The following is a 23,650-nucleotide window of genomic DNA, read 5'->3' as shown; positions in this document are numbered from 1 at the left end:
GGAGGGGGTCCGCCTTACGGAGAATCCGTACGATGGCATCGGGCGGCAGCGGACGGCCCGTCGCCGGGTCGATGGTCGCCGAGGGGTCCATGTTTCACCTGAGGGGTTAGTATTGTGCGTGTGTCTCTTTGTTTCTTTATTCGTTTTGAGCAACTGGAAGTTGGCAGGAGCGGAACTTTCTACTACTTGCCCGCTCGGTATGTACTTGCCCGGGGAGGTGCCGGTTTCTGTGGGGAATCCGACCGGGTGCCTATTGCTGCACTGCCCGAGCGACCCCGCCATGCCCCTCCCGAGCCGGCGGGCTTCAAGCCAGGATAGCGGGGCACGCAACAAGCCAGAGGGCGGTGTGCGCTGGCAAAATGACCTCCCCGAGGGGCTCAATTGCTTTGAGTCACCAACAAGGCACTGCAACTTCTCTCATAGCAGCATAGGTATGATACTACGCTCTGTCGGGTGATTCGAGAATTTACATACCTAGCGACAACCCGATTCGAATCCCCGCTGCATACTTGAGTGTTTCTTCTTTCGAGCCCTGATATTTCGCTCAATTTCTCGTGCTGCGCCCTCCCTCAAACCGGACGGTCACAAACGTCCACCAGGTTCTGCACCGCCAATTTCCCGAGCAGCTGTATGCTCTTCCGCAGCCCGCTTCCTACTTTCGTAGCATCGATCTTTTTCGCAACCGTCATGGAAGCCGACTCTATATCACAACCGGCACCCGCCGCAGGGGCCGCGACTCAGCAATGTCCCGTTCGAACGAGCTCTACCTCCAACACCCCGCAACGTGAGAATGGGGCAACATTCGAGTACGTACTCGTCCATTATTGTGGATGTCTCTTTCTGGGCCGGGCTCACGAAGACACAGCATCGTTCGCACCTACCGCGAGCTGCTCAATTCCGACCGCGACCTCACGATGGGCGTTGCCGCAATCGAGTCCCTAATCGAGCTGCTCCGGGTAACGTCCTCGTCAACTGCGATGGAACTAGTCGAGATCGTTAAGAAAGAAAAGGCCAAGCTTCTTGCCTCGGTGCCGAATCCCCTCCCGCTACTCGCCGGCGCCGACTTGTTCGAGCAATACCTGCTGCGGTCGCTTAGAGGGCCCACCGCAACAGCGTCCGGCAGCGGCACCGACCGCGTGCTCAGCTTCGAAGAGACGCGCCAGCACCTGCTCGACAACAAGGACCTCTTTGCCCAGCGCGCCAAGGCCGACCGCGACAGCATTGCCATCTGGGGCAGCCGGTACGTGTCGGACGGGAAGGTCGTGCTCACGGCGGGGGGCAGCCGCACGGTGACCAAGATCCTCCTCCGCGCCGCGGCCGACCCGAGCAAGCACTTCAAGGTCATCTACGTTGTCGATGGGCACAACAGGCGCAGCGACGTGGCCGTGGCGCAGCTCCGCGAGGCCGGGCTCGAGGTCGAGACCATCTCCCCCCACAAGGTCGCCTACGTGCTGGGCAACCAGAAGCAGATCAACCTGGTCCTGGTCGGCACCGAGGTCGTGATGCAGAACGGCGGCATCATCTCGGGCATGGGCACCGCCCAGCTGGCCCACCTGACCAAGACGGTCAAGGGCGGCATCAAGCGCTTCTACGTCGCCGCCGAGACCCACAAGATCTGCCGCAAGACTCCGATCGCCTACCCCATGGTGAACCGCGTCGGCGTCAACCAGAAGGACATTAGCAAGTTCGACAACATCGGGGTCGACCTCGGCCCGGAAGCCGCCGGTATGGTTGCCGAGCAGGACGAGGTCGACTACACGGACCCGGAACTCATCGACGGCATCATCACCGAGCAAGGGGTAAAGATGACGTCGCAGATCTGGGAGATGGTGGATAATTATATCTGAGGAAGGGGAGGGGCGAGGGGAGAGGGGAGTCCTTTGCTGTTGCCTGTTGGCCCTAGCGTACTCGAGGGGGTTAGAGAAAAACAGTGAGAGGTCCAGTTTATTGATGTTGAGGCGGTTGGCGGCAAGCGATGTAGCATCATCAGGCGTTCTTGGTTTGTTCTAGGCGAAAAAAAGGGTACTAGGCTAATAGGGAATCGGGTCGGAGGTGGCCCTTTTTTTTTCTTTTTTTTTGTTTTGTGTTTCTTTTGTGTTTTTTTTTGTGTTTTTTTTGTGTTTTTTTGGCCGTATTCTTATTGAAATTTGGAATTGCCCACGAGTTGTAGCGGTAGTACGGAGTACACACTAACCAGTTGAGCAGCGTCCTGGATGAACCAGCAATCCCCGTTTCGTGCTCTGCGTGGTTGAGCGTTGACATCTTGCTAAGGGATGAGTAGACACTGTCACATGGAACTCTCGGTTATGCCGCGGTCGGCCTGCCACCATCAAGGCACATGCAAAAACCAACCGGGTACCACCTGATTGTTTGCTTTGTTCTTCTCAAAACCTGGTATACTCGGCGTACTGTACGGAGAGAAGTCGTAGCCCCCGCTCTTTCCCAACCCCACCATCGAGCGTGTGGGACCCGGCACTCCGGACGTGGGGGTGGATGATCTTCCTCTCGGTGGGGATGACGTCGATGACGGCATTGTTCCGGGCTGCAAGGAGTCCCGTTACGGAAAGCCCGGCGGCTTGCCTGAGCGGTCCTAATTTTCTTCGTCAGCTTCGGCGCGCCGCTCATCGATAGTAAGAGAACAATCAGATTTTGAGTTGGGGTTGCTCGTAATTTCTTGTCAGGAGGATTGTTTCGAGCTACACGGGACGTGAAAGGACGGGAATCCGTTCCAAAACGGTAGCTTTGGCGACCCCTCCTTGTTGACGTATCTCCGGTTCCTGGGCTGAGAGCTTCTGGGAAAGGGACCGGCAATCTTGATCAACGCGGGGTCTCACCGACGTCGAGAGGGGTAAATGGGGGCCGTCTACTTTCTTGACAACATTGGCCCGTCTCACAGGGCCTTTTCATAGTGCTCCTGGGATCCCTGTGAGGGGCGCAGTATCAGCGGCGGGTTGCATCTCCTACCTATAGCAGTGGACACTGGTAAGGTAGCTAGGCCCCCTCCTAGTACCCGTACGTAAATCGGGCTTCGGGCTGAGGCAGATAGACTTACAGTCCTTCGAGTACTAGTACACTACTAGTAGTTATATAAATAAATAATGTAAGGTACCCTGGTACCTTAGGTTGCCGCGAATAGGTACCTGACCAACGTACCTTACCTGACTCATACCTTAGGTACCTGGGGTACCCTACTACGTAAGGTAGGTACATACCTAGGTAGGCAAGTAATTCAAGGGCAATGGCGGGGTTTTGGGGCGATGACGATGAAGCGAGCGCATCTCGCGGGCGGCCGCAGGAGCTGCCCTGGGCCCCATGACGAGGTTGTTTCCTGCCAAACCTGGCGCTTGCTCGGCCGAGCCTTCCAGGTTCGTCAGTGCTCTCTTGGGCCTGCCACGGAAACGACACTACTGTAACTCCCCAGTCTACTAGTAGTGTCGGCGCCCTCGCGCACCCTCCGGGTAAGCCGCGCGTGGGGCCGCTTCCACCCCCGGCATCCGATCCTCTCGTGTGATTTGTTCCTTGCATCTCCAGCTCCCACTCCCAGCAGCAGGCCCCGCAATGCTCGTGGTCATTCCATGACAAAACAATTCAGCCGCCTATGCAGCCTTTTTTCTGGGGTGTGCATGTTCCTGCACCCGGTTCTGGATCTGTTCTGAAATGGAGCTCGTGCAGTACTGAATCGATCCAAACCCCGTTTGCGGCCGCCCGGAATGCCGAGACTGCATCGTAGCCCGGGAGGGCTCATTCAACGCTCTTCTAACGCGGTGTAGCATGCTTTTTTTTTTGGAGCAATGGCCGCCATAGGCTCTGGAGCTTCGACGAGGAGGAGGAGGAGGAGGAGGAGGAGCAAGATGAGGAGAAGGAGGGGAGGGGAGGAGGACAGCCTCGCCCGCGACGTCAAGAACGGAACTCTCACTGGGTTTCGTAGGCAAAGCAATCGTGTTGCAATATTTTGACATCCCGGCAAGTTACATGTACTTTACCAGTACTAGTACCTTGGGATTCGAAAACTCCAGCCATGCTGCGCGACACATCATTGGATCCACCGCGACGGGCACTGCCCAAGGACGCACACCCAATCGAAGGTACCTACCGACCTACCTCAGGTGGGAAAAGGCGCGGCGGGAGTGGAAACCTGGAAGCAAGCGTACTACAGTACTTGCGTGGAGGTACAGCGGAATGCACGTCTCTACACACGCCACCTCTACACTAGGCGCAGATGGATGGCCTCGAAGTAATCTTACCTTGGGTAGGTACCTCGAACTTAGGTACCTTGCATGCTTCCGTCTCATCTTCGTTCTTGCAATTTGCTACCCGTTATCTTGCTCACTCAAACTGCAAGTTGAATAAGCGGCCAGCTGCTCATTTATATGTACATGCCCGGCTGTTGTCATTCAAGACCCTGTCGAGAAGCTCGAGCTCCCCGTGTTCGACAAAAAGCACAACAATTAGAACAAACATGCCTATCGCCCAAGAGACCACCGTGGTGCCACAAGGCGCTACCCCCCGTTTGGGGGCCATCAAGGAGAAGAAGGGTTTGCCGCCTCTCAGGACGGCTGCGGCTACCGGACCCGACATCATCGACATTCGCCACGCGGCGGTCGAGATCAACCTCAAGGCCGAGGTGCTCGCCCAGTTCCACGCGAGGGATGGGCCCAGGAAACTCCCCACCCTGCTACTCTACGATGAAAACGGCCTGCAGCTGTTCGAGAAGGTGAGCCTTCTTCTTCTTCTTCTTCTTCCTCTTCTTCTTCTTCCTCTTCTTCTTTTTCTTTTCTTTTTTTCTTTTCTTTTCTCTTTTCTTTTCTCTTTTCTTTTCTCTTTTCTTTTCTCTTTTCTTTTCTCTTTTCTTTTCTCTTTTCTTTTTTCTTTTCTTTTTTTGCGTGGCTCTCCCCGTGGCGTCTTGGTCACCCCACGCTAACTTTGGGGGTTCCCAACCATCATCCCCAGATCACTTACCTGGAGGAGTACTACTTGACCAATGACGAGATCGCTGTGCTCAAGTCATATGCCGCCGACATCGTCAAGTACATTCCGTCGGGGGCCATGGTCATCGAGCTCGGCAGTGGGTCAGTGGATGATGCCAACGCTGGGCTCAATCCGGGTCACGTAGATGAATAGTTGGCTGACTGACTGACTCGATTTGACTCTGTATCTCGGGGTCCAGCAATCTCCGGAAAGTGAACCTGCTGCTGCAGGCGCTTGAAGACGCCGCCAAGGACATCGACTACTACGCATTGGACCTCTCCCAGCAGGAGTTGGAGCGCACCCTTGCTCTGCTGCCCCCTTACAAGCACGTCCGCGCCCACGGCTTGCTCGGCACCTACGATGACGGCCGGCTCTGGCTCAAGGACCCGACCGTTGCTACGCGGCAGAAGTGTATTCTGAGCCTCGGCTCCAGCGTTGGTGAGTCGCCCAACTCGCCTTGTCCCCTCCTCATGACCTCGACTAAGCAAGCATCTGTATCGGCTTGACGCCCTTCTTCCTCCAGGCAACTTTGATCGACGCGAGGCTGGAGCCTTCCTCAAGTCCTTCGCCGACGTCCTCGGTCCTGATGATACCATGCTAATTGGCCTGGACGCATGTGACGACCCGGCCAAAGTATAGTAAGTATATTTCTTAGCCCTCCTCCCAGCCGGCCCCCCCCCCTTTTTTTTTGTCAGCAGCAATAAGGAATCTCAAGAGACGCTGACGGCGAGCCAGCCACGCGTACAACGGTAAGATTGAAACTTCCCGCGATGAGAGACTATACTGGCTTTCTAACCACCCACTCAACGTTCAGACAAGGAGGGCCTCACCCATGAGTATGCCAATCCGGCCACGGCATTTAACATGCCGGTAGACCCCCGGAGTGGGCTGTGAGCTGGCGCTGACGTGATCCAGATTCATTCTGAACGGCCTCCGCCATGCGAACAGGATTCTGGGCGAGAACGCCTTCGTTGAGACGGACTGGCGAGTCATCGGCCAGTATGTGTACGATGCCGAAGGTGGCCGGCACCAGGCCTTTTACGCCCCCGTGCGCGAGACCATTGTCATGGGAGAGAGGATTCGACCCCACGACCGAATCCAGGTCGAACAGAGCCTGAAGTACTCGGCAGCCGAAGCCGAAGAGCTCTGGATGCGGGCCCGTATGACCGAGATTGCCCAGTGGAGGCACCTCAAGGAATACGGTGAGTTCTCTGTTTTCTTTTTTCTACTGGTGGAAAAGGGGTTATGTCTCCTTATATTACGACCACACAAGATTCCCACCTCAAAAGGGGTAAGAGAAAAAAGGTGAAAAAAAGAAAACAAAAAAGGAAAAAGAAGACGAAAAGGAAGACGAAAAAGAAGACGAAAAAGAGATAGGAAGAGAAAGATGAAAAGCGGGTATTACCTGCGGAACGAGCCCTTGACCAATAGCCACCATCACGTTCCCCTCCCCCCCCCCCCCCCCCCCCCCCCCCCCCCCCCCCCCCCCCCAAAAAAAAAAAAAAAAAAAAAAAAAAAAAAAAAAAAAAAAAAAAAAGCAGTCTTACCCCACGTTGTTCCCTGGATAAGAGAGCGTGGGGCCACAGCAGTCATCCGATACCCGACACCCGACACCCGCGTGTAAGTCGAGCGCGGTGGCGTGTCGTCACTAGCATTATTGGCGGCTTCTGGGCTGCGGGGTCGACGCCCGAACCCCAAGGGGCTCCTTAGACAGTATCATGTCTCTCGGGAGACCCCTCTTCGACTGAACTCTTGGGAGAATCCGGTTTCCTGACTGACCTGATTCCCGCTTGTGCAGGTCTTCATATGCTTGCCAGGCCGAGAATGGCCTTCAGCCTGACTCCGTCGATCTACGCGCGGACGGCCCTCCCGTCTATGCGGGATTGGGAGGGCTTGTGGGCGGCCTGGGACGTTGTCACCCGGGACATGCTCCCGCCAGAGGAGATACTGGAGAAACCCATCAAGCTCCGCAACGCCTGCATCTTCTACCTGGGCCACATCCCCACATTTCTCGACATCCAGCTGACAAAGACGACCAAGCAACCGGCCACTGACCCTGCCTCCTACTACGGCATCTTTGAGCGCGGCATCGACCCCGACGTCGACAACCCGGAACTCTGCCACGCCCACTCGGAGATCCCCGACGAGTGGCCCCCCGTCGATGAGATCCGAGCCTACCAGGGCCGCGTGCGTACGCGGCTCCAGAGCCTCTACGCGGCCGGCATCGACGCGATCCCGCGCCACGTCGGGAGGGCCATCTGGGTCGGCTTCGAGCACGAGGCCATGCACCTCGAGACGCTGCTCTACATGATGCTGCAGAGCGGCCGCACCCGCCCCCCGCCCCGCGTCCCGGCTCCCGACTTTGAGAGCCTCGCGGCCAAGGCCCGCTCCGAGAGGGTGCCCAACCAGTGGTTCGACATTCCCGAGCAGGAGGTCGTCATCGGCCTGGATGACCCCGAGGACGGGACTGACCCGCATGCTCCCTATGGCTGGTATGAGTTATTATTATTATTATTATTATCTTTCTTTTTTTCTTTTTATGGTACCACCGGGGCATGTTGTTGGATTGCTGATGACTCCATCTAGGGACAATGAGAAACCGCTGAGGCGCGTCAAGGTCCATGCCTTCCAGGCCCAGGGCAGGCCGATCAGCAACGAAGAGGTAGGGCGCTCTTGTTTCAGCGGGCCCTCATTTCTTCGATATGTTTTAAATGGGGTGAAACGTCGTGGCTAACGTAAGAAGTATGCTCGATACCTGTACAATACTCGCACCACCAAGATCCCAGCTTCGTGGGCACAGATCCCGGGCGGGACGGTGAAGGCCGGCGACGAGACGGTAGCAGCAGGAGGCGGCATCGATTCCGCGGAGGCTGATAACAACAATAATGAGAACGGTCCCACCAACAGCCACAGCTTTGCCAACGACGTCGCCCTTCCCGAGTCCTTCCTCGATGACAAGGCCGTCCGCACCGTCTACGGGCTGGTGCCCCTGAAGCACGCCCTCGACTGGCCGGTGTTTGCGTCGTACGACGAGCTGGCGGGTTGCGCCGCATGGATGGGCGGCCGCATCCCCACCTTTGAGGAAGTGCGCAGCATCTACAAGCATGCGGAAGCCCTCAAGAAGGAGCAGGCCGAGAACCAGCTCAGCCAGACCGTCCCGGCCGTGAACGGGTAAGTCATGTGTTTTCGCCGGTCGTCAATCGTCTTGTCCAAGAACAAAACAAAGGACAGCAGGGCAAAAAAAAAAAAAAAAAAACTAACCAGGACCGAACCGCAGCCATCTCACCAACAACGGTGTCGAGATCTCGCCTCCGGCCACCCCTCCGGGCAGCACCGACGCCGGCTCTGAAGCCGATTCTAGGGACCGCCGCCTCTCGCAGGAAGACCTCTTTATCGATCTCAACGGCGCGAATGTGGGCTTCAGCCACTGGCGTAAGTCACAATTGGGCCTTTTTCTTTCTTTCTATATGCTTCTCGTTATTGATTTCTCCTCCCAGAACCCCCCCCCCTTTTTTTTGCCGAGCTCACCTTTTTTTTGCCCTCCTCCCCACTCACGTATACACTCTCACTCCCTTCTGACCATCTCACCTTCTGCCCGCTAGAAAAAAAATACTTGAAAAGTGAATACGGTACTGACAGGGCTCTCAAATAGACCCTACCGCCGTGATGTCGCGGGGCAACCAGCTGGGGGGCCAGTCGGACGCGGGCGGCGTGTGGGAGTGGACCAGCAGCGTGCTGCGGCCGTGGGACGGGTTCCAAGCCATGCCGCTGTACCCGGGCTACACGGCCGACTTCTTTGATGAGAAGCACAACATCGTGCTGGGCGGGTCGTGGGCGACACATCCACGCCTTGCGGGGAGGAAGAGCTTGTGAGTGCCTACTTCCCCCTCGTGCTATGTTCTTCGCTGGCTCTTATGGCTTGTCTCGAGAAGAGGGATCCCGCATATACAGCTGCTAACGAAAGCATGTCTACAGCGTCAACTGGTACCAGCGCAACTATCCTTATGCCTGGATCGGCGCAAGGCTTGTGCGGGATGTCGAGTAAGTGCAACAAGAGCTTGAGAGATTGTGTGGCTGGGAACGTACGTACTCTCTGGCTCTTGCGACGGATGAAGTATAGCTTTACTCTATTTGCAAGGCTGTTTCCCCCCGACGGCCGAAACACGAAGCATCGGATGAAACGGTGACTTTCTTTCTATAGCTTTGGTTCACTCTGGTCTCTCAAGGCCAGAAATACTAGTACCTTGTGTGAATTGATAACAGGGTGTGACAGCTCCGTGCCTTGTCATTCGCAGACGGAACCGATCTCGCACCGATCTCGCACCGCCTGCTTCTTGTTCGTAGTGTTTACAACAACGTACAAGGCATGCAGTGTCTCGGTAAAATGTTGGGATACGGCCTCGGACAGTTGCTCAGGATACCCCGGAGCCCACTTGCCTCCTGCTTCGGAGACCGACGGACGAGCGGGGAGTCCAGGGAGTGCAAGTGGTCGATCGGTCAACGGACGGGCTCGGAAAAGCACTCCTCCCAGGAATCTCGGGGGCCGTAATGAAGGAGGGGTTGTGGGTTGGTCGCCTGTGAGTCACGGTGTCCGGATTACGCGACTGTAAGCCTAGTGTAAACCCCCTTCGACCCCTTGCTGACGCCTGGCCACGTGAGAGGGCGTCATTCGCCCCCATCAACAGCCACTCTCGCGAATGCGGTGTAACCACAACAAGGGGGTACCCCGCCCTCTCTCGCCTTTTTTCGGTTCCAGCCAGCTGATGACGCGTTGAGCGCGGCGGTTCACCGCACCCACAAATTCAGATCTTACCCCTAAGGGGTAAGGGGGGAGGAACGATGTAATTAGAGTAAAGGGCGTCGGATTTCTAGACCCCGGTTGGAGAGAAGAGCAAGATCCGGTTGGAAGAAGATGCAAAGGAGAAAAATAAGAAGACGGAGAGATTTATCCGCGACATATGTTTGCAAATGTTTGAACGTATGTATTTATTTCTATATGCCCGTAGACCACCGCCATCTTGGACCGGATAGTTTGTGCTCCATCGAAGCACCCAACGACGCACCTTTCCCCGACTATATATATATATATATATATACAGATATAGATATAGAACCCGTATGCGTACGTGCCAGCGTCAACCTGAGCCAACGTCATCATGTCCGACACAGAGCAGCAGCAGCAGCAGCAGCCTCTCAGAAAGTACCGGGGCAACTGCCACTGCGGCGCCTTCGTCTACGAGGTCGAGGTCCCCGAGATCACGTCGGCGGGCGACTGCAACTGCAGCATGTGCTACAAGAGGGGCTACCTCTGGCTCGTGCCCCAGACCAAGCCCCTGACCGTCGTCAAGGACGAGGGCAGGCTCGTGCACTACTCCTTTGCCTCCAAGCGGCTCGACTACCAGGTGCGTTAGTGCATTAGCTTGGAAATGGAGCGCGCTGGTGGTTCCGGAACATGGGTGGTTCATGGGGTTGTGGTGACCGTGAGAGAGAGAGAGAGACGACCGACACTTTGAGCTGACACGGACTCTCAACGACAGTTTTGCGGCAACTGCGGAACCACCGTCATGGCCGCCTCGGATATGTTCCCTCAGGGGGTGGGAATCAACGTGAGTTTTGCGCTGGCCACATTTGCATGAGGAGAATGGTTTCATGGACAATGCTGAGTCGGGCGAAACTCTCTCTCTTCCTCCTTCGTCGTGATCTTTAGGCGCGCACCGTTCAGGGCCTCGATCTATGGAGCCTCCAAGTCAAGACGTGCGTATCTATCCATCCATCGATCCATCCATCCATCCACCCATATCTCTATCTATCCTCCCCCCTTCTCCTTTGCCGCGCCACCCCGTCGCTCACGCTGCTGGTCGCAGGTTCAACGGCGCCGACCTCGATCCGAAATACGTCGCCCCTCAGTTCAGGGGCGAGGAGCCCAATCCGGCTGGCTTCGAGAACGGCAAGACCTACTATGGGAGCTGCCACTGTGGAGCCGTGACCACGGCAGTGCGGCTGGACGGTTTCCTGGAGGACGGCAGCTACAAGGGCCTCCTCCTGGAGTGCAACTGCAGCTTCTGTCGCCAGGTCCGTAAAACCCACCCTCTTCTCCCGTTTTTTTTTTTTTGTTTTTTTTTCCCTAGTTAAGACTAACATGCCCCCGTGATTAGGGATATGCCTGGGTCTACCCGGCCTCGAAGCAGATCGCGATCGAGGGCAGGGATAACGTGTTTTACTACACCTTTGCCTACCGTTGCTGGCGTAAGATGTTCTGCAAGACGTGTGGCGAGAACATCGGGACCGAGCTGAACCCGGATCTCACCGAGGAAGAAGTTGCAGCGCTGCCAAGATGGAAGCGGGAGTTCCGGGACGAACACTCTGATATCAAGTCGATCAACCTGCGCACCATCAACGGACTGGATGTGAAACAACTCAAGCTGAGGCGGGAAGACGGATGGAACAATCACAAACCGCAGTACGTGTATCCGTGAGCCCGGGACGTGAGAATGACGGCGCATCACGAGGCGATTGAATTGTCGTTCGTTGCACGTAGAAACCGGGTGGCTAGATGCATGATTCTGTATCGTTGGACTAGAATCCATCTTGGTCTCGTCAAGCTGATCGATCCCCTTTTGTTTCTTGGTTGCTGCTGCTGCTGCTGCTGCTGCTGCTGCTGCTGCTGCTTCCTATTCCAGCTCATCCCGCCACGGGATCGAGTCCTGAGCCCCGGTCTTCTCGACCGTCTTGGCCGCCGCCTTGTTCGCCTTCCTCACGGCGGCCTCGATGTCAAACGCTTCCCCTCCCTTCTTGGCCACCACCGCGTCCAGCGCGTACTGCCCGACGAACGTGTCCCCGGCGGCCGTGGTGTCGACCACCTTGGCCTTCTCGGCCGGCACCAGGCCCCGCCTGCCGTCCTCGCTCCGGTAGTACACGCCCCTCCCGCCGAGCGTGATGATCACGTTGTGCACACCCTTCTTGACGAACCCCTGCGCGACCTTCTCGAGGCCGGCCTCGTCATCCAGCGCCCGCTCGTCCACCTCTCCCAGGATGGCCGCCTCGGTCTCGTTCACTACCAGGTGGGCCAGCCCGGCGTATGCCTCGTCGGGTAGCCGTCGCGCCGGCGCCGGGTTCAGGAGCACGTCCACCCCTTCGCGCCGGGCGGCCGCAAGCGCGGCCAGCACCGTGTCGAAGGGGATCTCCAGCTGCATAATCAGCAGGTCCGGCAGCTTCTGACCTCCCTCCTCCTCGCCCTCCTTCTTCTTCTCCCCGTCCCGACGGGGCCGCAGCCGGGCCAGCGTGCTCAGGTCCTCCGGCCGCAGCGCGTGGTTGGCCCCCGGGCTGAGTACGATCCTGTTCTCGCCCGTCGGCTTGTCGACGATGATCATGGCAACGCCCGTCGTGAGCCCCCCGCGCGCTTCAACCCCGGACACGTCGACGCCGTAGCCGGCCAGGTTGGACTGCAGCTGGGCGCCGTGTCCGTCCGCACCGACACTGAATCGCGCGTAAAGAGAGAGAGGAATGGTGAGTTTTTTCGTGTGTGCAAAATGAGGGTGCACCGCGTAGTGAAGGAGACAGATATGGAGAGGGAGAAAAAGGAAAACTTACCATCCGACCATGGCAACCCTCGCCGTCTCGCCTTTGTCAGCCCCCGACTCCGGCCTCGACCGTGACAGTTTCGCGCTAGTCATACGTCAACGTCTGCTCGGCTCACTCATTCCTCCTGGGTGGGTACATATGAGAAGAGAACCTCATAGACGAAAAAAAAAAGAGAGAGAGAGAGAGAGAGAGAAAAGCAGAAGAGAACAAAGAAACTTACCATGCCACCGCCTGATTTGCTCCCTTTCCACCGGGCGACGTCGCGAAGGCGTCTGCCGTGAGCGTCTCGCCTGGCAGCGGATCTGAGAAGATATCAACGAGTCGGCAACTAAGCCATGAAGAAAGAAAACGAAGACAAAGTAAATAAAATAAAATATGAAAAAAAAAGTCAGAAAAGAAAATAAATAAATAAAAAAGTCTTCTCCGAGATGAAACTTACGGTGCGGCACGTAGGCCACCAGGTCCATGTTGAGAGACCCCAGGACGGTGATGTGCGGGACTGTGGTAGAGGCCATCTCTCTCCTTCCGCTAGCTAGCCAGTTGCTTCCCGGTTCCTCCCAATCAAATTAATTCAGATCTTCGTGGGTATTCCTGTCGATCGAGAAGCCTTCGTGTTGGCCAATGCTCGTAGTGACGAATGGTTAAACAGTGATTAGTTGGCAAGCTAGCTTCTTCTTCCCGTCTTCTTGACTCTGTTCTTTTGTTTTAGAGTTCGAGAGGTGTGGGGTGAGTGGTTGTTTTCGAGGTGAAGTGGGGTCGGCCTTTTCTCTCTCTCTCTTGGACCTTCTTGCTTGTTGATCTCTGGACGCGCCTCAGAAGCTCTTTGATTGTTCTTTGACTACTTTTGCCAAGCAACTGAACTATGGGCTGATACGAGAACGATTTCGACTTGGTTGGTTCCGGTAATTACCTGTTCTTTTCAGTGTCTCCGTTGATGGGGAGCGGGCAGTTCCTAAGATGTAGCGGATTACAAACAGACCTAACTATGCCGAGGGTACCCGTCGGCAGGAGCCGTCCTCGCTTGATGACGACCTTCGATTAGGAGGCCTGAGTGAGACAATTGTCGTCGAAGACGTTCTAGAGTATATTTCTTTTTGAACAACCGTGTTGAGAGTTCCTGTCTCATACTCCGTAGAACTGATGTGATTAACCAGGGCGTATTTCCGCCATTGTATCTCTATCCCAGATCCAGATCCCAAACCATAACTCCTTCCCAAAAGAAACAAACCAAACTCCGAGAACAAGAGCAAAAAAAAAAAAAAAAAAAAAAAAAAAAAAAAAAAAAAAAAAAAAAAGGACACTCGCTATGCGGCAGTGGTATCACGATATCAAACAAGCGCAGAGCAAAACCGCGCTCAACCCCAACAGAAAAATAACTTTACCCTCCCATGCTTCCCCGTGAAGCGCTCTCGCTCAATGTTTCACTTTCTCGCCTCAGACGAGTTCGTCGTTTTCACGCAAAGGCTGATCTTCCGCGGCCATCTTCCTCCTTTTACTCGGCCGCCTCGGCGTGATCTCGTCGCCTTGTACCCAATGATTCTTCTCGATCTGGTGTTGCCGCAGATTGTCGGGCCGGTTCTTGTACTGGCTTGTGCAACCGGGATACGGGCACTTGTAGATCTTGGGCGGCTCCGTGCTGTGCTGGAGCTTCCTGTGTTTCGCCATGCTGCCCTTGAACCACTGCGGGTCGCCCCTGGGTCGGTATCCGCAAATCTCGCAGCACGAATCGGCCTCCACTTTCTGTCCGGCCGTCGGCTGTTGCGGCTCGGGTGGTTCTGGGGGGTGCTGCGTTTGCTCGGCCGATGGGCTCGTGGTCGCGCTGCTCGACGGGCTGTCGCTTTGGCTGGCCATCGGCGTCGGGAGCTGGTTCCGTCTGGGCTCGCGGCCCGCCGCCTGGCCACTTTTCAGTTGCCGGTCCGTACGCGTGCCGCCAGCCTGGGAGAGGTCGTTCAAAAACATATCCAGGTCGTCCGATGAGGGCCGTGTCCCGGCCATGCCGCCCGAACCGTCAAAAACCAGCACGAGGTTTTCGATTAGCATGACACCAAGTCCGTGATAGGCGTCGCGTCGTGATGCGCCCACGTCGTGCTTCTCGTAGATCCTATCGCACAGGACTCTGGCGCGCGGAACGTAGTCGTCAAAAAACTTCCCGGTCGACAAGCACGTCTATGTCCTGTCAGTCAAACCCTCTTCCTCGGTCTTTCATTAGCAAAGCTTACCCTCCCGGCTTGAATAAGTTCAATCTCCAGCCTCCGGACGCTGTAGATGGACCGGTTGGAGAGTCTTTGGTAAACTTCCTGAAGTCTGTTTCTGAGAGCAGCATGGTCGAATTGGCGAGAGAGCGTTACAAGCACCTCTTTCGCCGTCGCCACCAACGCCTCGTTGACGGGTGGGTTCCCAACTTTGAGGTGCTCGATGTGCAAGTCAGAGATTTGAACCTCGAGCGGCGGAGACACTTCGGCTAGGAGGCCGCTTTCAAGCTCTGTGTTCCCACATTTAGTCGCGTTCCTTTGGCAGCAATTGGTGGTCGACTTACCGTCCAAAAAATCGCGGGCCGCATTGAGCAGAGGATCTTCGTGTTTTCCGGGCGGCCGACCGGAGTGGCCTAGGGATTTGCCCTTGTGATTGGGTGATAGCCCAGATGATGGGCTGCCCGTCGCCAACGAGACCTGAACGCCGGTGTCGGCCGAACTGAAGCCTGGCGGTTCCCAAATGGCAACGACGAGTTGACGGTAAGGCGTCCTTTCGTTTGGTGGTAACCCGTTGGCATAGGCTAACGACTGCTGGAAGAGTCTCTTGGCACCATTGGACGTCTCCTGTCCGCGCACCACAACGAAAAAGGAGTAGATCAGATGGATCAAGCATAGGGCGTCGCTCGCGGACGAAGGCTGCTGGCCGTCGATGAGGGCACGGAGCGTCCGCAGGCCGGTCGTAGCTATTGTTTTGATCGACATGGCGCGCAGCTGTGTGGCGAGGTAGTTGTCCCCGTAGCCTTGGAGCTTCCACATCGAAGACACAATGTGCTCCTGCAGATTGTCCCACGCCGAACTGACGAGCGACTTCGTCTCGGAGCAGCACGTGTTCGCCTGGCCGATCTCGGGGTCACCAATCTCAACCGCCGGAGCCGCGACATCGGCCGGGGCAATCTCCGGCGCAGACGCCAAGTTGGTAGACAAAACGGGGTCAAGGCCGAGCAGCGCACTCGAAGTCATGTCGCATGCGCTGTCGAGCATGGGAAGGTCGGCCGGCAACTCGGAAAAGAAGTCATGCGGGGAGCCCTGGGACCCGTCCTGTTGGTGATCGCAGTTCAGCACGTCCACGAGCGACTCGTCAGTCACGGTGCAGGCCTCGATCGGAGAGGTCATGCTCGTGTCCAGGCCGGAGGCGATAGACCACGTTCCACTCCAGCCGGAAGCCGAGGAGATCAAGGTGCTGCTGTAGCTCGCGGTGCTCGTGGTGGTGTCGGTGCTAGCCGTCGACCGGACCGACGAGCTGGGCGACAGACCCATGCTGCGCGGAACGGCGGGTGCCGGCCTGGGAGCTGACCGTGGAATCTGCCGCCGACCCGGGATACCGGCCGTGGTCAGCTGAAGAGCGGGCTTCGGAGGCGATGGGGGATTGGCGCATCCGGATTCCTGGGCGAGGATGGGCAGGTGTGCGTTGAGCGCCGCGTTAAGAGATGATGGGATGCCCGGCATCGGCGGCCGAGGCGGCGCTGTCGCGGAAGCCGGCCGGTAGTCGCACGCCACATCTGTAAAGGGAGGCTGCGTGAAGCCCGACACGGGCGGCTGCCATTGCGTGAGCGCCTCGTTCGATTCGAGCTCGGGAAGGGAGGGAGGCGCGGGCACGAGGAGAGCTTGGGGGTTGATGCTCGAGCTGGGAGCCGGAGCGGGCGTGGGCTGGAGGAGAGGCACCTCGAAGGAATCGATCTCGCTGATTTCGGTAGATGGCAACTCGCTGGCATTGGCGTCGGCACTGGGGATGTTGAGGGAGTCGTAGCTCGGCGGCGGCGGCGGCGGCGGCTGTAGCATCATTTCCTGGTCGACAAGCTTGACACTAGGTGACTTCTTGGCCTTGTGGCCGAGCGACTGGAAGAAGCTCTTCGCCATGGTGAGCATTTTCCTCCTCTTGGACGGATGGCCCAGGCACTTCTTGCACTTCAGGTCGTCAAAGCGCTCCACTCGCATGTGATCGTAGCACCAGTACTCTCCCGACGCGAGATACCTACAGCCTGCCAGGTGTTTGAGCATCGACTCGTGGTCCGGAAACCTCTGCGTACAGCGGAGCAGCGGACACTCGAGCCGCTCCTCTGGGGTCATCCGAACAGACGAGTTGCGCTTGACCGCTGCCCAGACTATGAACCTGTGCCTTGCACAATCCTCCTGCGAGGTCTCCCTGGTCCTGCACGCTGCGATTAGGAAGCCATGTCATCACAAACGGGAGGGTTTGAGGGGTCCAAAAGCGGGCAGGGCAGCAGCAGCTCAGATACGTACACGCAAGATAAGGTACTGTGGTTGGGGCCGGGGCCGGGGCCCAGGTCCAGATCGACGCCGGAGCTGGGTTGCCCCGAGAACGGGTCTCCCGACCGGCCGGTATCCCGGATCGCCTCGGCGCCGGGATCGGGCGAGTGGTCCTCCATGAGGGAGGCGAGTTGCTTCTTGCTGTCCATCTGATTGATGGTGGGCGATGGGCCCCGTTGCAACCAAGTCAAAACGCACGTCAGCTGCAGCCTATGGAGCAGGCCGCGCGACGAAAGATGAGGAGACAGTTACTCGGGAACCCGCCGAAAGAATCAAAAACAAGACGCGAGGAATGCTCAATTTCCACCAAAGGGCAGCAGAATCATTTGCCACCCATTTTTGTTATATTCTTCCCTGTCTGGCGGGATGTTGTAGTGCCGGCGAGGCCTGCGCAAGGCTTCCGAAACGTCAACAAAGGTCCTATGCGAACTCTACTGAGCAAAGGTTGAGAATCCCCACGCCGCCGCGCGTGTTAGGACTTGGTAGGACTCGGGATGGCTCAGAGGTGCAGGCGCTGCAAGTCCGGCAGGGCGGCGACGGAGCCTAGCGATTGGCTGCCTCTCCCCGCCGAAATGGCTTGCGCACTCTTTAAGGTCGGAGGTGCGGCAGCGGCGCAAGACGCTTGCCGCAGCGGGGAACGGCGGAGAAAGGAACCGCAAACAGGAACTGAGCAGGGACCTCGCTCTCGGAGTGACCTCAGCTGCTCACCGGAGCTCTGCAGAGCATGAGGTACCGATGGTTGCGCGATGTGGTGCGGTGGCTTGTCGCTCGCTCTGCCTGCACTGGCCTGACGGTGCTTGTTTTCCACTTCCACTTCCGGAGAGGATCGATTCTGCCTTCGGGTAACGACCGCGGCATTCTCAGGCCAATGGAAGGGTGGAGCGCGCACCTGGAGGGGCCACAAAAGGCAGACTCAGACTCACACTCACCTGGCCTGGCCTATCGCTAACGGTTGATAACAGAGGTCAACTCATTTCTGCGCAGGCGCAGATAAGGATTGCTAGTAGCTTCGGCCAGCCTGCAGCCATAGCAAGGCGAACCCCAAAGGATGGACGAATTGCGGCGGTGGCAGGCAGCAGCGACATAAAAAGAAAGAAAGAGAGAGAGAGAGAGAGAGAGAGAGAGAGAGAATGTTTCGCAAGCAACATAGGACTGTATCGGTGGGGTTAGGTTGCCGGAATGAAGCTGGTGGGAAGACAGATACGGAGGAAATTTGTCTTCCAAAATCACGAAACTAGGCGAGTGTGATGGGAGGCCATGGCCTCAGAGGTACTCTGATCTCTGATCATTCGAAGCCCTCGGAAAACATGCGAATAGAATCTGTATGGTGCCGAGTCTCTGACGACGGCCGACACCGCAAAGTCGAGGCCAACCTGTCCAACAAGTGTTCCCCATGAGAACCAAGCACGATGTCTGGTCCTCTCCGTGGTGTAAGCAGAATAAAAAATAATTTACCTGCTGCGTCAGGGTTATTATGACGGCTTGAATAGTGGGTCTGGGCCGCTTCTTTCTTGTCAAGCACAAGCACAGACTCGGGCGAAGCTAAAGTCTCCCGCTGTGGTGGCACCAGGGACCCAAAACAACTTTTTGTCGGCTGCCCAACCTCGACGACCCCGGCCAGCAACTTCGGGCTGCAATCACCAGCTACCCAGCTGTGCGCCTCTCTTGCCGAATCGCCTACTGCCTGACGCCAGATACCATATCTCCGGGACTGCGACAACATTGAATCATGTCTGGTCCCAAGAAACAGTGGGGTAAGTAGCGATGTATATCGCATTACCCCGCGATCCTCGGAAGGCCACATTTTGGGCGCGGGGCATCTGCGACGGATGGATACGATCCTCACCAGCGCCGTTGCCGACGGTATGCGGCTTACGGACGGCGCCTTGCGCCTACTTGCTTGGGTTTTGGCATGAAAAGGCCGGACTAACACGAAATGCTTTCTGCAGATGAAGAGGAGTCGTCCTCCGGCTCCGCCCCGAACTCTCCAGTTATTGGAGCCGCTCGCCGAAGGTTCGATGATGAGGAGGCCCAAGACAACGACGTAGGTCTTGCGTTCCGAGACCGTGCAGGGAACGGGAAAGCCCGCGAGCCCGAGCTGACGTGCCGCGAATTTCCAGGTGCTAGATTCTTGGGACGCCGCCGAAGATTCCGAGGTGGAGCGCGAAAAGGCAAAGAAGGCCGCGGAAGCCAAAGCGAAGGCGGAAGCAGAAGCCGCTGCTAAGAAGAAGAGCAAGGCGCAGCGGATAGCTGAACGCCAGGCCGAGCGCGCCGCGGCCAAGGCCAACGCGGAGAAGGACGAGAGCGAGGAGGAGACGGAAGCTCAGAGGCGCGAACGCCTCCGCCGCACCGAAAAGGAGTCGGATCTGCGTCACGCCGAGGATCTCTTTGGCAACATCGGCATCAGCAGCGGGCGCAAGGCGACAACCGCCGGAAGCGCCGTGCCCATCGACGCAAACGACCCGACCAAGACAGTCGATCTGTCGGCGCTTCCTCTCCTCAACCCCGCGACGAAGGCGCAGTTCGAGGAGCTGCGCAACATCTTGGGCCCCATCCTGGCGGCCAGCGCCAAGAAGCCACACTACACGCTCTTCTTGCAGGAGTTCACCAAGCAGCTTGCCAAGGACCTGCCGAGCGACCAGATCAAGAAGATTGCGAGTAGCCTGACGGCACTGAGTAACGAGAAGATGAAGGAGGAGAAGGCGGCCGAGAAGGGCGGCAAGAAGACGAAGGCGGCCAAGACAAAAACTTCTCTTGCCGGCGTTACCCGCGGCGGTGGTATGGCTGCGGAGATGGATGTGTACGACGACGTCGATGACGGCTTTGGCGAGTAAGTGACCTGCTACCCTCATACGCAATCTCGGTCGCTAACGCTCGCCTCAAGTGACGACTTTATGTGAAGTCTCCGCGATGGCCCACCATTAGTTCGTCGGCTGGCGTCTCTCTTGGCTGCCCTTTTCCAACCGAAAGGGCGCAGTTGGATGACCATCCCGACTGTGTCACGATCGCCGTTCACGAGCACGTGTGCGCAGAGGCATTCACCTTTTACAGGGAGCCCATGCGAATACTGGCCGAGTCACGGTTGGGGACGGTGGCGTCCTCAGGGGTGTGGCGTCAAGGTAGGAGAGGTTGCTAGGAGATGCTCTGGCAGGTCCGCTGATATAGCATCGATCTGGTAGCAGCTAGTCGGTGATTAGATTGCAGATAGCCTTAGAATATTGCTCCACTAGCAGGGCCAATCTTCTAATCTACTGCTTCAAAACGGTATCCAGGCGAGCGGCGCGTTAGCTCTTCCTCATCTTGCTCTTTGCATCTCTTGTGGAATTCCCTGTAACATACTCGACAACGAGAACCTCCGGGTAGGGAGCTTCTCCGTGGTGCGGTGGAATCCCTGGGCAACGAGGCTCGAGGAGGCATGTGAAGAGAAGCTCACACTGACCAGGACATCAAAACTCAGATGTGGATAAGCTGCTGCCTGGGAGCATGTTTATACAACGACGAGTATCAGACCTGTCGCCTATCCCGCGATGGTGTCTATCCCGTGACACTATCTCATGATAGTATTCAGCACAAATCGGCTTCGTAGGTAGTAGGGAGTGGCCTCCTTCTCGCACCAAGAACGGCATGAATCAACAGAAGGCATCAAACCGCAACGCCGTTTTACTCTTTCCATGCAACCAAATGAAATCGCCATCACAACCCACCAGAACCCCCTTTCCCCCCCTTCTTTTTCCTTTTTGTGTATGAAAGCCGCCCCTCCAATCTTAGTATACATCAGACTTACATTCAACATATATATCATACAATACTCGAGGATCACGGGAGAACAGCCATGATCTTAGAAAACCACCGAATCAAGGCGGCGCAGAAGCATCCAGAAAAACAGAAAAAAAAAAAAAAAAAAACACCCTCACATCAGATCGCCCGCCACCCCCGCCAACAGCGCGTGCACGACGAGGCTGACGGTCCACAGCCCGACCCTCTTGAACCTGCGCACTCGGCTCTGCTGGTCCTCGACGCTGCGGGCAAAGGCAGCGTACACCTCGGCGCTGGTGTCGTCCATGAGGCCGCAGTCCCAGACGGTCCACGAGCCGTCAAAGTCGGTGAGGCGCTTGACGATGCGGCAGTTGACGGGGATGTAGGTGTGCTTGGCGTTGATGTAGGCCACGATGGGCCGCACCAGCGCCTGGTTGACGTAGCTGATGTGCGGGTTGTTGAAGAGCGGGACAGCGGCGCGCACATTGTTGAGGTGGATGCGGAGGTCCATGACTAAATAAGAGGGGTTCTCTTTTTTGTCAACTTGGGGCTCTTCGGAAGGGGAGGCCGAGGCGGTGCAGGTGTTTCGGGAAGTCGGGGATAGAGTAGTTGGCGAGGGTTCCACGCTGGCCGTAGCAGTGGAGGAGAGGGCTTCTTCGAGGGGAGAGGAGGGAGAGATATCGTCCTCATGACTGCGTTGGCTGCCATCAAAGATGACATCTGAGCTCGAGTTGTCGGCGACATCTGGTTCGGAACTGCGGCTGCGGTTGCCCGTGGCCTCGAGGATCTTGAGGTAGCGGTTACTGGTTACAGCTTCTTCCATCTTGTCGTAGAACTCAGCTACGACCTTGCCGATGCCCTCTGCGGGATCGGTGGGGAACATGATATCGGCAACAACATCGACGTTGCCTTCGTAGATCCAGCCGAACGGCCCCTCCACGCCGCGGTTAAGGTGGTCGATCTTGAGCCCGTCGATGCGTAAGCGGGAGAACTTCTTCCAGACAGAGGGGTCGCCGAACTCATCCTGTCGCCGGTCACCAGCGGAGGAGATGCCGTGTATCTGTCGAGGGTGGATAGTGAACAGGGAGCCGTCGAAAGAACCCGACATATGCGAGGCGGACAGGAAGTCATAGAAGAGCCATTGCTTCCGCAGCTGTGGGAGCTCGCAGGAGAAAATGGAGACGGAGAATGGGCGGAAACCGCCTGGTTGGTAAACGGTCACCAACAGGTCTTCCAGCTTGAAGTAGTCCAGTTCGAAGTCACCGGGGTTATGCTCGTGCCGGTATGAGAGCGGATCCACGGGCTCCGAGCTCCATTTGACCGATGTCCTGTCCACCACGCCTCTGACACCCTTGACCTCGACATTCTTCAGGAGACCCTTGCCGTTCCACCACTTGATAAACGATAACGTAACGTTGACCGTGTCGATGGTGAGATCAAACTGCGTGTAATTGCCGTCGTCGTCCTCCTCGGTGGCCGCCTCTTGGCCTGCCTTCCTTGCGGCAGCTGCTTCCGCCGCAGCGTTAGAGGACCCCTTTGTCACTGTGGACTTCACCTGACCAGGCCGTCGAGAGACGAAGACATTACGGAAAGTGATGACGTTGTCCTTCCACTTTGGAACGATCGCCGATTCAAACACGACCGTCAAGCCGGCCGATTGGGTTAGGTAGTCGCCGACCCACTTAGCAAGAGTTTCTAGATGATTATGTGTCAGCCATTCTCCTCTTGGAGCCGGCAAGCACCGGAGACATACCTTGCGCAAACACCGTATTGATGGTGAGAATGACGATGGAGAAAAAAGTTGTGGTCCCGACCAAAATCCACACAATGTGCCCGAAGAGGAACCAGGAGAGGAAAGCGCCCCATTCGTCGGCATTCCACGGCCGCATGCTCCTGATTGAAAACCACTTGAACCGGACTTTCAGGCGTTGGCCGAATCCGCTAGCGGCTGCCAGTAGCTCTTCCTTTGTCGGCCTGTGTGGCATTTTCGGGAGGTGCAAGTATTTGGACATTGAGTCGGCCAGGGTTTCCTGTTCGGAGGGCTCGGCCCCCGGTGGTTTAGCGGGTGGTTTAGCGGGTGGTTGCTGTGGTGGCTCAGGTTGTTTTTCGGGAGGAGACTCCGCGTTCTTGTCGCCGTGGGCGCTCGTCTTGGAGCTATTGGCTCTCCTCCCAGGCGCGACAACGTGCCCTGGGCCGTGCCTGGCTTGCCGGCTCTGGAGCCATATCTGCCGGGCGAGGTGGCTGAGTGTTGCCCTCTGCCCCGCGCCCCTGGCAAGGGCCGAATCCGCCGCCGCCGTACATGTTGCCACAACCGCGCTTGTCGAGGACGGGCTAGATCCCAGTCCCAGGAGTAGAAGGCCGCCCGAGGTGCAGCTTTTGCGGACATTTTGGGGCGATATCCTGGGGGAAGGGTGCTGGAAGAAGCATCGGCCGGAATGTGAAAACCGATTGCCCCGGCCGCGTGATGTGTTGAAAAAGGAGGGCTGCGCTGCTGATGGCTGGTCCGGCAGCGGCCGGCGGGTCGGGAGTCTCGCGGCGAGGACGTTGACGGAATCGCGGATCGATCCCCAGAACCGGCGGCCCAGCTGGGTCGTGGATGCGCTAGAGGTCATTGTTGAAAAGACATGCTGCCGCACTGTGTGACCTCGTGCGTAAGCTTTTCAGGCCATTGTCAGGGTGAATCGCCGATTATTTCGTATCAAAAGCGGTGCCCGTTTGCGGGCTCGAGATCTCCTGCGAAGGTAGTCGTCGAAGGGGGGGGGGGTGTTTGGACCGGGAACCGAGCAAGCAACGAGACTTTGGGGCGCGGCGCGCATGCAAGAACT

General features: G+C 57.2%; 10 protein-coding genes across 10 annotated transcripts in view; 6 read left to right on the top strand and 4 right to left on the bottom strand.

The window, feature by feature from the left end:
- P884DRAFT_201263 (uncharacterized protein) overlaps positions 1 to 91 on the bottom strand; it is a gene marked incomplete at both ends in the record, with an annotated part of 1,023 nt that extends 932 nt beyond the window's left edge. The window contains one exon of the mRNA XM_069438346.1: positions 19 to 91. Coding sequence (XP_069297303.1) covers positions 19 to 91 — 73 coding nt within the window. The remainder of the gene's footprint in view (positions 1 to 18) is intronic.
- A 596-nt stretch (positions 92 to 687) lies between these two features.
- Positions 688 to 1,847, top strand: P884DRAFT_201293 (uncharacterized protein; the record flags this gene model as incomplete). The annotated part of the gene is made up of 2 exons (XM_069438349.1): positions 688 to 806; positions 866 to 1,847. 2 exons carry the CDS (start codon positions 688 to 690, stop codon positions 1,845 to 1,847), a joined length of 1,101 nt encoding a protein of 366 aa, XP_069297302.1.
- A 2,612-nt stretch (positions 1,848 to 4,459) lies between these two features.
- P884DRAFT_300041 (C-type lectin protein) lies at positions 4,460 to 9,013 on the top strand (the record flags this gene model as incomplete). Its single annotated transcript, XM_069444731.1, has 13 exons — positions 4,460 to 4,714; positions 4,951 to 5,069; positions 5,168 to 5,406; positions 5,492 to 5,606; positions 5,704 to 5,717; positions 5,783 to 5,804; positions 5,884 to 6,170; positions 6,767 to 7,460; positions 7,555 to 7,630; positions 7,712 to 8,139; positions 8,246 to 8,400; positions 8,621 to 8,837; positions 8,944 to 9,013. 13 exons carry the CDS (start codon positions 4,460 to 4,462, stop codon positions 9,011 to 9,013), a joined length of 2,691 nt encoding a protein of 896 aa, XP_069297301.1.
- Positions 9,014 to 9,764: 751 nt separating this feature from the next.
- On the top strand, positions 9,765 to 10,961 carry P884DRAFT_24547 (uncharacterized protein). Its single transcript, XM_069440426.1, has 3 exons — positions 9,765 to 10,370; positions 10,506 to 10,722; positions 10,833 to 10,961. Exons 1-2 carry the CDS (start codon positions 9,881 to 9,883, stop codon positions 10,673 to 10,675), a joined length of 660 nt encoding a protein of 219 aa, XP_069297300.1. The 5' UTR covers positions 9,765 to 9,880; the 3' UTR covers positions 10,676 to 10,722; positions 10,833 to 10,961.
- On the top strand, positions 10,702 to 11,730 carry P884DRAFT_307977 (uncharacterized protein; the record flags this gene model as incomplete). Its single annotated transcript, XM_069445144.1, has 2 exons — positions 10,702 to 11,040; positions 11,124 to 11,730. 2 exons carry the CDS (start codon positions 10,702 to 10,704, stop codon positions 11,442 to 11,444), a joined length of 660 nt encoding a protein of 219 aa, XP_069297299.1. The 3' UTR covers positions 11,445 to 11,730.
- Positions 11,514 to 13,452, bottom strand: P884DRAFT_244022 (ribokinase-like protein). Its single transcript, XM_069440350.1, has 4 exons — positions 12,989 to 13,452; positions 12,770 to 12,851; positions 12,559 to 12,633; positions 11,514 to 12,444 (listed from the first exon to the last, which is right to left on the bottom strand). The coding sequence occupies exons 1-4, from the start codon at positions 13,062 to 13,064 to the stop codon at positions 11,640 to 11,642; spliced, it is 1,038 nt and encodes a 345-aa protein (XP_069297298.1). The 5' UTR covers positions 13,065 to 13,452; the 3' UTR covers positions 11,514 to 11,639.
- Positions 13,453 to 13,983: 531 nt separating this feature from the next.
- On the bottom strand, positions 13,984 to 17,218 carry P884DRAFT_277877 (uncharacterized protein; the record flags this gene model as incomplete). Its single annotated transcript, XM_069443128.1, has 4 exons — positions 13,984 to 14,715; positions 14,769 to 15,031; positions 15,086 to 16,950; positions 17,043 to 17,218. 4 exons carry the CDS (start codon positions 17,216 to 17,218, stop codon positions 13,984 to 13,986), a joined length of 3,036 nt encoding a protein of 1,011 aa, XP_069297297.1.
- A 487-nt stretch (positions 17,219 to 17,705) lies between these two features.
- P884DRAFT_24475 (uncharacterized protein) lies at positions 17,706 to 18,203 on the top strand. The gene is made up of 2 exons (XM_069440391.1): positions 17,706 to 17,976; positions 18,032 to 18,203. The coding sequence occupies exons 1-2, from the start codon at positions 17,794 to 17,796 to the stop codon at positions 18,071 to 18,073; spliced, it is 225 nt and encodes a 74-aa protein (XP_069297296.1). The 5' UTR covers positions 17,706 to 17,793; the 3' UTR covers positions 18,074 to 18,203.
- A 595-nt stretch (positions 18,204 to 18,798) lies between these two features.
- Positions 18,799 to 19,903, top strand: P884DRAFT_200928 (eukaryotic translation initiation factor 3 subunit J; the record flags this gene model as incomplete). Its single annotated transcript, XM_069438325.1, has 3 exons — positions 18,799 to 18,823; positions 19,019 to 19,113; positions 19,190 to 19,903. 3 exons carry the CDS (start codon positions 18,799 to 18,801, stop codon positions 19,901 to 19,903), a joined length of 834 nt encoding a protein of 277 aa, XP_069297295.1.
- Positions 19,904 to 20,979: 1,076 nt separating this feature from the next.
- Positions 20,980 to 23,589, bottom strand: P884DRAFT_285262 (uncharacterized protein; the record flags this gene model as incomplete). The annotated part of the gene is made up of 3 exons (XM_069443752.1): positions 22,579 to 23,589; positions 21,451 to 22,520; positions 20,980 to 21,375 (listed from the first exon to the last, which is right to left on the bottom strand). The coding sequence occupies exons 1-3, from the start codon at positions 23,435 to 23,437 to the stop codon at positions 20,980 to 20,982; spliced, it is 2,325 nt and encodes a 774-aa protein (XP_069297294.1). The 5' UTR covers positions 23,438 to 23,589.
- Positions 23,590 to 23,650: the final 61 nt, after the last annotated feature.

This window comes from Thermothelomyces heterothallicus, assembly GCF_042370625.1.
Source record: "Thermothelomyces heterothallicus CBS 202.75 unplaced genomic scaffold P884_scaffold_12, whole genome shotgun sequence".
Classification (NCBI taxonomy): domain Eukaryota; kingdom Fungi; phylum Ascomycota; class Sordariomycetes; order Sordariales; family Chaetomiaceae; genus Thermothelomyces; species Thermothelomyces heterothallicus.
The sequence above is the reverse complement of the archived record's forward strand: the minus strand, read 5'-3'. Positions and strand labels throughout refer to the sequence as shown.

Coding starts and splice junctions, on each gene's coding strand:
- P884DRAFT_24547 (XM_069440426.1), top strand. CDS start 9,881: ATGCAAAGGAGAAAAATAAGAAGACGGAGAGATTTATCCGCGACATAT. Junction 10,371..10,505: donor CCAAGCGGCTCGACTACCAG/GTGCGTTAGTGC, acceptor TCTCAACGACAG/TTTTGCGGCAACTGCGGAAC.
- P884DRAFT_244022 (XM_069440350.1), bottom strand. CDS start 13,064: ATGGCCTCTACCACAGTCCCGCACATCACCGTCCTGGGGTCTCTCAAC. Junction 12,852..12,988: donor GGTGGCCTACGTGCCGCACC/GTAAGTTTCATC, acceptor ATATCTTCTCAG/ATCCGCTGCCAGGCGAGACG. Junction 12,445..12,558: donor AGGGTTGCCATGGTCGGATG/GTAAGTTTTCCT, acceptor CGCGCGATTCAG/TGTCGGTGCGGACGGACACG.
- P884DRAFT_24475 (XM_069440391.1), top strand. CDS start 17,794: ATGAGGTACCGATGGTTGCGCGATGTGGTGCGGTGGCTTGTCGCTCGC. Junction 17,977..18,031: donor ACCTGGAGGGGCCACAAAAG/GCAGACTCAGAC, acceptor GGTTGATAACAG/AGGTCAACTCATTTCTGCGC.